Below are 10,794 nucleotides of genomic sequence, written 5' to 3'. Positions count from 1 at the left end.
TGACATACTTGCAACAATATTGCTGAAATTAAAGATCTTAAGTGTTCAGTTCTTTTTGGGCTACCCTGTATATTATGTATATATTCATGATTTTTGTAAATGTATATGGTTGGTAATTCGTTGTTGACATGTTGGCCAAACAATATCAATAGCGGGAGAAAAGAAAATTCTTACGGAATGTTTTCATGCTTGACACCATCACTTATATTTTCAATACACAAATTCTGGGCACCTTTCGCGTTGTCAAGTGATTTACAGTGATTTAAATTGCTTGTGTGTGTGTGTGTGTGTACTGTATCAACAAATCTTGTGGAGCAAACATTCGTGTAACTTCCTGTATTGCCACCCTTATACACTTTTTTTTCACATTGACACATTTCCATACACACACACACACACACACACACGCGCGCGCTCTCTCTTTCTCTCTCTCTCTCTCTCTCTCTTCTATTTACTGTAGGTACCTATATGCACAAGTTTAATTTTTCTCAAATTTAAATATCATTGCTCCATCGCAAATCTAACAACACAAAATATCTCTAACAGGTATTAGTGCACTTTTAAATGATAGCCTCGGTGTCAAAATCATGAAAGCAACATCTCATGAAAATGTATGCGACTTCGATTCCTTCATTTGCAAAAATATCTGTACATAGAAATAACAGCTATATCTAATATCTATTTCCATCTTTCTCTAGCTCTCTCTCTCTCTCACTGTAACTATTTTGTTCAGCTCTTTTTCTAACTCTTGTCTTCATCATACATCACATTATGTTATTACAAACATCTCTTGATTTAATCAAACGCAAACAAACTCAATATTTCACAAGGCTTTATATGGGTGTATCAAAAGTTAAAATCTATATTTTACATGTAATGAGTGAAAGACAAACTGACATATTTAGAAAAGTTTTTTATTTACTCGTAGTGCTGTCAATGAAGACTTTAGGTGGGTTCTTGTTTTCAGGACACTGGCCTGCTGAGAAGGCACTGGAAAATGATGGAGAGTTAGCAACTTTGTTCAGTGACAAAGACTGAAATTTATGAGAGCTATTACGAAAATGGCGACATCTCATAAATATCAATATGAAAAGTTCAAAATATCAAAAACAATTCACCATACGTTCCTGCATATACATATTTCATAATGCAACAAAATGATTGAATGGCCAAACACTATAAGACCATCAAAAATTTATTTTAAAAAAGTCATCCTGTGTTCTAAATATTTGATCTGTGATAAATCAAAGAGATAACTATTCCATACAATAATCCACCATATTATTATATGCATTTTACATACATTTAGATGAAAATACAAAAGAAAAATATGCAACAAATAGTCTTGCAAATATAATCTTATAACATGACCCACCTAACAATATAGTAGTGTGTACTGCATAAATGACTTCATAGCAATACAAAAATCATAAATAATGGCAATGATGTAGGCCAAGACTGATTAGGAAGAATATTTCTGACAACTGTTTTGGGACATCAAGTGATGTTGTTTTTGTGCAAAGACAAAGTTATATTGGGAATGTTATCACATGCATGACCCTTTCAATTTTGAATGCAACAAAAGTTTCACTTCTTTTTCTGGTGTGTGTGTGTGTGTGTGTGTGTGTGTGTGTGTGTGTGAGTAAAGTTTTTACATACATCATGTAGCAAGAGATATAAATCTAGACACAACAAACTTATATGACATGAATATCATATGAACTCTCGATAAAAGTTTCCCCAACCTTTGATCTTTGGCTATATTGAGAGGAGACGAACCACTACCTGAATCAACTGTATTTGGACAGAGCTTGTAGCTTCATTCTAAATCAAATTGCTTTCACTACAGCTGTGATTGGTTTTTGTTTTTAGCATCACAGGAAAAGAAACAATGCTACATGTGAGGGAGGTCTTTACTCACTTTCTTTGAATCTTTTACCTCATGCTATTTGAGTATTAAACATCACAAACTAGGACAATACGCACGCTGTGAGCTGTTGAAATCAAGTGCTTATTCCATGGACCGGCCACATTAATATTCCACCTTGACTTCAACATTCTAGAGACCTAGCAGTCCATGAATGAATCAAATAATGTGAGTAAATCGGTGCACAAAAAAAAAAAAAACAAAAAAAAAAAAACAGCCTTGTTGGGTAGACTGAAAAGATGTGTTGATGACAACAAAATCACAACTATGCAGAGAATAAGAGCTTATGTTTCTTACCAATCACAAACATGAATTCTTGGATATGAGAGAACTGTTTGTCAAAACTTATCCAATGTAGAAGTACAACTCAGCTCTACAGACATGCATATATCCCCACCTAATCTTGGATGTAATACACTGTAATATGATTTTGGCTTATCATAATTCTGTATTGTGTACAGTTCATATTTTGCCTATGACACCATTCCTTAATCTTCATACAGTTCTACTGCCTAGTCAACCTCTCTGCTTGCCTCTTCCTTTGTAGTTACACTGCATTTGACCTTCCAGCACATAGATATAAATAACAAAAGAGTTAACAACTGCTGACATTTTCAGCTATTACTTCCACTACAAATTAATAAATACATACCCCCTGTAAAAATAACAGTAAAGTCTGTATTGTTCTTTTACAGCTTCAGATATTGAAAAGAAATGCTCCCAATTTAGCTCACATAGAAATATCATGTCAGCTCTTTTCTCTGAGGGTCTGACCTCATCAAAAATCATGCACTGAGCAGACAAAAGAGATACCAGATTGTTGGCAAATGACCCCAAGATCTTCCTACCACATGCCCCGCCCAACACTCCATCCCTACCAATAACCACGCCCGCCCATCTGGTCTCAAGCCTTGTCCACTATTGTCCATTGACCTGCTCCAGGGGGATCTCGGTAAAGCCCTCGTTGGCTGCACCCTGAGTGGGGGGACGGGGAGGGGGGTTGGCTGGGGGCCTGTTGGTGAGGGTCTTGTCCCGCCTGACAGTGCGCTTGGAGACTTTCCAGCTCTCGCCACCGAGGGCAGCAATGAAGTAGATGATGGCAGCGATGAAGAGGCAGATGCCTCCCAGAAGGGTGGGGAACTGGAAGATACAAGGGATGCTCATCCTACAATGGTAGAGAGTGGTAGAGCACACATGTCAAACCATCGCACACCAAGTCTTTGGGAGGAGTTTAGTGGCAGAAATTATCATTTTTCCTCCACAAATTGGCAACTCTAAATTTAACTACATGGGAATCCCGTAACGAAAAAAAGACTAGAGAGAACTGCTTGATTTTAGCCATTCTGCACAAATTAAAGAATAAATGCTTATGCCCATTGAGAGAGAGATATGAATTAACCATCATTCTTCCAAACAGTGCTGCCAATTTGAGAATCAGCTAGTGATGCAAAATTTTAGAGGTTTTTGATAATTGAGCAGTAACAACAAAGGATGGCATATAACAATGAAAGGGTTAAAATGAGAAATATTTTTGGCCCACATTGTGAAACAACAGAAAATCAGAAATTATAAAACAGACACAACATGAAAACTACAGAAATGTGTGGGGGTTTTTTTTCTTTTTTTTTTCTTCTTTTTTTTTTGGGGGGGGGGGGTGGGCACTTGGTGGGTTAAATGGTTGCAGACAGGATTCCAGTGTTTATAGTTGCTGTTTTTTTATACAGATGTTTGCAATTATCGCTAATGACAAAAGCACTACACGGTACAAGGATACACACGTGCAGATAAACATCTGCACATATCTCTAACCCTTGCACACAATACAGTTATTATAACTATTACAGTATACTGTATGTGATATATTTCACAGTGTTTCATTATGCTAATTTTGCAAGCTGACAGACCTTTATGAAATTAAGAGCAACTGGCGAAAATATTGTCTCCAATCGCACAAGTACATGGTCAGGTCATACAAAGACAGAGAGAGAGAGAGAGGAATCCTGGGAAAAACTGAGAAGACAAACAACTTACAGGAGATAGAGGATGAATCGGACGAAGTAGTTTGTGGTGAGGGGTGACAGTGCGAGGAGGAACGGGTGAAGGATACTCTGCCACCTGGTAACAAATCAAAGAGAAATCATCAGTTAGAAGGTTTTGTCAACACAAGGCTACGGTACATTGATTCAATAATCATCATCCGGAATGAAACTGGTCATTGAGCTACACCGTTATATGCAGCATACTGTACATTAACTTACACGGGAATTTTTCCCCAAGTATGATGATCGAGTTCAAAAGATATGAAATTGTGAAGTTTTGGTGCTGCTATCGCTGGATGAGTAGACTACTACAGATTGTGATGTCATTGCAGAACAACAACAAGAAGGAAATACAGAGAATTCCACAAAATTTCATATTTCATGAACAGTGCACATTCTTTTGACTTTTTAACAACAAACACTATACATGTACATGTCATTTTCCCTGCTTTCTGGAAGAGGTACGTGTAAGTCAAGTGCTCTTTCATTATGCTAGGATAAATGAAATTTTGTGAATCTCATTATTTATAGAAATGATGGTTTTATTGTTTCTGTGATATCACTTCAAGATTCCTCACCTCCTCTCCACAGTACTCCCTTTCTTCCTCATCCCTCTGGGGTACTCAATGATGAGGATAAACACACTGGCTACGCTGTAGGGGTGGGGTGGCAACAGGTTAAGGAACTCACATTCTTAGAGCCTTTCATAATGCAAGTGACAAGAAACACAGTTTATCATAACATTTTTTCCAGGAAGATGCTCAGCTTTCATGCAAAGAGCAATCTGAATCATTACAAGAAAATTGCAGACTGGAGTACAATCATTCTTTCTTTCTTCTTTTTTTCTCCCTATTTCCTGTGAGGTTTGTTGTGACATCTGTGCTATGAAAACAAGTATACACTTGTACTGTTATGTCACAGATAATTTATAATGTCACTGCAAACGAACATGAGGTTAAAAGTGGCAACAATTTGCTATGCAGTATACTGTATTTCTAACTTTATGATTGTTCAAACTGTTGCAGTGTGAATCCATGGAAAGCTAAGACTTATATAAGGCAATATTCCTAAATCCTAATGAGATAGGGCTCTTTGCTTGATACAGAAAAGGACATAAAAATTTTTAAACCTGGATCTTTGATCAATGTAGAGTGCCTTTTTTCTGGGAGCACAAACATTCCTGTGAAACATCTACAGTTACATACAACATAGAACCCTAATTCTCCAAGTTCTATATATATCTATGAAAAGCTGGCATTAAATTCATCCTGCAATCAGAACTTGGAAAGATGTGTTACATAAAAACCTTAAAAATGTTTCCTCAGCCAAAACAGATTTTATCATACTGCGATCAGCAATAACCATTCAGTCATTAAGTCAAATTGGTAGTATTTCTTACAGATGATTTCCTAACATTTACCTTAATGTTGATTTTACTGCCAATACCACATTAACTATTTAACATTCATCATATTATTTTTGTCTGTTTTTTTTTTCTATTATGAAAAGAAAGAGTCCATTTATCACAATACTATACTTTTTCAAGGTTTGAGATCCATCTTACGACATGTTATAACAGTTTCATCTGAGTAAATTGTATTGCTATTCTATTATTGGGTACTTACAAATGAAACAAAAATCATCAAAACATCTTTTTATTTACCCTGTGGAAATAAATGAACTGAAATTGAATTGAAAACAAGTATCACTTCTGGCTGGTCATTTTATGACCTACACTGTTATCACATTTCATGTCATCTGAGTCTAAACCAAGCATCCTGTTTCCTGTAAGCATGACAAATTTGTCAAATCATTTCCCTGATACCAACACATTAGCCTCGAGAAGAACCACACAGTTACACTGTATTGCATTAAATGCTACTCAACCAACCAAATTACAGACACCTATGAACAAGGAAGTGCTGCCCCGCTCCACTGCACTCTCCAAAGCCATCTATTGTCAAAACCTGCCCTCCATTACACGCTAATTCCATGCATACCGTACTTACATGTACCATTGTGGATGAGTAAACCAGGTCTAAAGTAGATAACCACAGCATACTGTGATGCTGCATGGTAAATGGTAAACCATCAGGGTTTTGTTCCATCTTTGAATGATATATTATACTAACTGATATCTATGTAGAGTAGAAAAACATACAATCTTGAATCAGTGCTATCTGTTGAATAGCAGAACAGGTAATGTGCATCCACACACAGAACTATGGTATTTATTTTTTCTCATTGATAAGTAAACACCGGACTGGCTCCCAAAAATAAACATCCTTTCATGGGTTTTGGGTTCCTCTTTGTTAAATCTTGCTTCCTTCTTTTCTTCTTCTTTTTTTTTTTTTTGAATTATTATTGCTGCTTGTTCCAGCATCACCGGGTACATTACAGAACAGAGATGTTATCCTAATATGCTTGAACTACAGTAGTTCTGTTCAAGGAGTCTGTGAGTACAAATTAGAATACTAGTAGTACACTGTAAATGGTTTGTTAGTCTGCTGATTGCACAATAAAAAAGTATAAAACTTGCAGCATAAACAGGATCAGTGTCATTAAAACAAGGAAAAAAGTTTGGGGTGGTTGTTTGTTTGTTTTTACTCTACCAACTGAATGAACTGAACCTTACAACCAGAAATCATGCAACCAAATATCATAGTGCAATCCCAAACACAGGACCAATTCAATGTTAAACGGAATGCCACTGCTAAAATATAAATTGCTGAATTATCTGTCCGCAAATCAGTCTAATTTACAATGTAAGTCATATGTCCATGCATATCCACACATTTAATGCATTCTTTTGGCTAAAATTCATTAAGTACAATTGAATAAAAATGTTTTGATGTGGAAAATGTGTACGAGGAATTTATCCCAGAGATACTGCACAGGCAAGTGACAGCATGGCTACATGCATTGGATTTTAAAGAAAAAATTCAATGACAAGATAATTGTCATGAAACAAATGCAGAATACAGGGTGTAGGCTGTGTCAACATAATTTTAGCACTGCAATTAAGGCACCACAAATCAACTGATTTGCACATACATTGTACTTATTGTACATTCCAAAGCTTATCCAATGTTATAGAGTACAATTGTATACTGCCCAGTACAGTTGAACCTCTCTTATCCAGCCTCCCTTTATCCGGATCTCTCTATTATACGGACGCAATCTCGCCATGATTTTTTTTTTTTTTTTAATATAATTACGGGAGGAAAGGGGGATTCCCAACTCCTTGAGAACTCCTACACAAACACACATGAATTAAATATTACTTCCAACATTAACATACACCTCTATTTTGCGGTCTGTTACTGAGTGTAACAATGAAAAGGTTGCAGTATACACATTACTACATGTGGTACTACAATGGGCTACATCAGTACATGTGTATGTATATGTACATGTATAAAGCATTGAGTCTCCCGTATCCGGCCAAATCCCTTATCCGGATGAGCCCCGGTCCCGACTTGTCCGGATACGAGAGGTTCAACTGTATGTGGTTCCAGTGATACAGATTTTCCTTAGTTTCGATGCTATCATTATTACTGTCTCTCCTCAAAATGCATCCATGACTGCAACTTACAATGTAGACATCTAAGCTGATGTCAAGAATACATTCAAATTGTATGAATTTTGCTACTTTCTGAAATAATGATTGCTAGAGGGTTGATGGTATAAACTTCACAAAACGATAAAGGATACATTGTGTAGTAGGCAAAGAACGCTCCATCAAAGCCGAAGGCCCCAGTAATACCTCCCATCAGCATCACTGTACAGGGAAAGGTGAATTCAGGAAAACTTAACATTACAAGGATGGTCATGAACAAGGGTGAATTCATCATTATAGAAATGTCACTTGTCTAAAAACAAAGTGACACAAATGCAATATATCAGAGGAAAAAAAGAATGATTACAGTGTAAGCCAAATCAAATAGTACATAATGATGAGAGAGGTACACTTGTATATAATCAAACACTGTCTAGTTGAACTCTTAACCCATTGAACACTAGCCCCTGGTATACTGGTACTTGAGCAGAACTGGTGTCTATGGGCAATGTGTGTTATGACAGTAAAATCAGCTTGTCCTCAAAGGGTTAACCCGTTGAAGATGAGTCCCGAGTATACTCGGGCAAGTGTCTATGGGAAATGCGTGTTGTAGCAAAATCAACCCATCCTCAATGGGTTAAATGAGTCATCAGTCAGTTGGACAGCTGGGGCAGCTCCTAGTCCTACACTGTGAGTCTTCCTACAAACTCAGAGCTGCTGAACCTCTGCAGAGCATTATAGCATTCTTAGACAGTACTTAAGTTCAAGTTTACACAGTTAAGGATCATGATTAGCATTTGATGCATTCTTACAAGGTGATATGCAACCTGTAAACAAGTGCAACCATTTTCTCTTGACTGAAATTCTAGGGAGGATGTACCAGTAATAAAAGGTCTCAATTTACAGCATTTGTTCAATTTCGACGAAAGTTGGGTGGCATTCCATGTACATTGTACCAGGGGTGTATCCAGGATTTTTTCTGGGGGGGGGGGGGGGGGGGTCGTAATCACAATTTTTCGACCTTTACCTTTGCGAGGGAGCGGAGCAACCGAGCGGGGGAAGGGTGTGGGAAGGGGTGTCCCCCCCTCCCACCTTGACGGTAGGGAGTTTTTGAATTTTCTATCTTAAAATGGGGCCATTTGGTGCATACAAAAGTGACTTTTTTTCCTGTTGTATAGATCTATAGGGTAAAAATCCCTCGAAAAACAAAAATGTCTTTTACAAAAAGTGGACCTTTTGAAAATTTGGGGGGGGGGGGGGTCGTACGACCCTCCCGACCCCCCCTTGCATACACCCATGTGTACACAGGAAGTTGCGCAAGTCATCATGACATCCTGTAAATCCTGTAATACAACACAGAGTAAACATAATTACACAGCAGAATTCATGCCCATTTTATATTCATTTTGCAGTGACAGATTCTACCGAGTAGATTTGTACATGCCTCCAGTGATCCCTCCTCCCCAAGTGGGAGTGGGGATCAAGGGTCAATGTACACTGTACACTCTCCAGGCGGATCTCCTGCAAATTGGAGAGTCCTGAAACTTTTCAATTCTTATGATTTCTTTGTTCCTCTTTTGAAGAGCCAAAAATGTGGGAGAGAGGAGGCTGCAGCTCCATCCTCATCACCCCCTCAACCCCCCCCCCCCATCTCCTCGAGAAGGGATGATGATGTCATCAAATTTTCTTCTAAAAGGAGATTTACTATGGGATCTTATAGTTTTGGTTGAGACCTAACTTCAGGTTTCTAACATTTTTTGATGAGATAATGAGAAACCTTCTATGAAATATGAAAAAGCATGTAATTCAATGAGGAATTCAACATTTATTTGATGACAATTGGTTTTGAAATGGCTGAGATATCCAAAACAGAGTGATTCTAATATGTGTGGGACCCACAATTTATCACAATAATCGCTTTGTTTTACTTTGTTTTTGGATGATTCAGTCATTCCAAACCCAATTTTCATCAAATAAACTTTGAATTCCTCTTAAAATGGTAATGCTCTGTACTATTTCATAAGTGTTTTCTTGATATCTCGCAAAAAGTTAACCAAAAAGCCCAATTCTCATCTCCACCAATACTGTACCATCCCTACATGTTATGAAGATTGTGTGCATGTCTACCAAAGACTTGGGCAATGACATCATTCTCATACCGTAATTTATCAATTACCATCTGCCTAGAGAGAAAAAAAAATTCAAGTTTTGTTGTTTGTGTTTTGATTTGACCAAAAGATCAGTCTGTATCAGTGTACATGTATCTTGTAGTCAGGGATATGTTCCGCACAGACAACATCTGGCTTCATGGAATCCCCTCCTGTATCTAAATTTATACCATAGAGGAAAGACGGGAGAGTCAAAAAAAATATTAAACAAAACTCCTCCTGACAGACAGATTTTTCTGTCCAGTTTTGATAATTTTCATTTTACCTTCTGCTTGGTTGTCATCTCATTCTTTAAAATTGTTTGTTTGTCGTTGCTGGGGTTTTTTGACACATCATATCAGACTATAAGTCATGAAGAAAAGGAAAGCTTGTCTTGCAATAATTGTACATTTATGTACATCTATCACCACCTATCAACTAGGGTCTATAGATCTACATGTCCTTAGCTCAGCAAGCAGCCAATGAGTAAGCCTCTTTACATATGAAATAGAATAGATCGATAAGTAAAAACCGACTTGAATACACGAAATCAAAATTGGAGGATTTGGAACATTTTACTCACCAACTGCACTGACAAACGAGTGTTCATTGGCCCACATAGCCCACTCGTTTTTATACGGGTTTTCTTTCGGTTTGGGAGCAGCTTGCGTTTCCGCCATGGTTTTTCTTTGATCTCCCTTTGGCTTTGAAGGCAATAAACAGTACTGCAGAAGCTGGAAATCGGCTAGTACTGAGTCTAAAAGAATTTGATTGTACTAAATGTCCTACGGACGGTGTACCCTTGAAGTTGAACGCAACACAACACGAAGCCAAATGCCCTGCCTGCCGCTGCTACTGGTACCCCACCGTCGCGTCGAACACCCGTGAATGCGTGAGCTGTGTGAATGCACTGAAGCTATGCACTGACATTTGCTCGTTGTTGTGTAGTTGCACAACCATAGCCTTTGCTTCCGGATTTATCAGATTGTTTACAATGTGATGAGTGGTGCACAAAGAAAAATCTCTTTGGTGGTGCAGCGGATGGCACATTATTTCCGCATTTCCTATGCAGTTTATCATCACAAGATGGCGCACTTCAAATCGTATCCAGAGCTGCCATAC

At 37.8% G+C, this 10,794-nt stretch overlaps 1 protein-coding gene across 1 annotated transcript; it reads right to left on the bottom strand.

The window, feature by feature from the left end:
• Positions 1-1,628: 1,628 nt before the first annotated feature.
• On the bottom strand, positions 1,629-10,432 carry LOC140232737 (cytochrome b-245 light chain-like). Its single transcript, XM_072312853.1, has 5 exons — positions 10,256-10,432; positions 7,681-7,747; positions 4,545-4,619; positions 3,959-4,042; positions 1,629-3,092 (listed from the first exon to the last, which is right to left on the bottom strand). The coding sequence occupies exons 1-5, from the start codon at positions 10,350-10,352 to the stop codon at positions 2,846-2,848; spliced, it is 570 nt and encodes a 189-aa protein (XP_072168954.1). The 5' UTR covers positions 10,353-10,432; the 3' UTR covers positions 1,629-2,845.
• Between the last annotated feature and the right edge of the window lie 362 nt (positions 10,433-10,794).

This window comes from Diadema setosum, chromosome 9 (genome assembly GCF_964275005.1).
Source record: "Diadema setosum chromosome 9, eeDiaSeto1, whole genome shotgun sequence".
Classification (NCBI taxonomy): domain Eukaryota; kingdom Metazoa; phylum Echinodermata; class Echinoidea; order Diadematoida; family Diadematidae; genus Diadema; species Diadema setosum.
Note: the sequence above shows the minus strand (reverse complement) of the source record. Positions and strands in the feature narration are given on the sequence as shown.

Coding starts and splice junctions, on each gene's coding strand:
- LOC140232737 (XM_072312853.1), bottom strand. CDS start 10,352: ATGGCGGAAACGCAAGCTGCTCCCAAACCGAAAGAAAACCCGTATAAA. Junction 4,043..4,544: donor GGGAGTACTGTGGAGAGGAG/GTGAGGAATCTT, acceptor ATTTGTTACCAG/GTGGCAGAGTATCCTTCACC. Junction 3,093..3,958: donor CGATTCATCCTCTATCTCCT/GTAAGTTGTTTG, acceptor CTACCATTGTAG/GATGAGCATCCCTTGTATCT.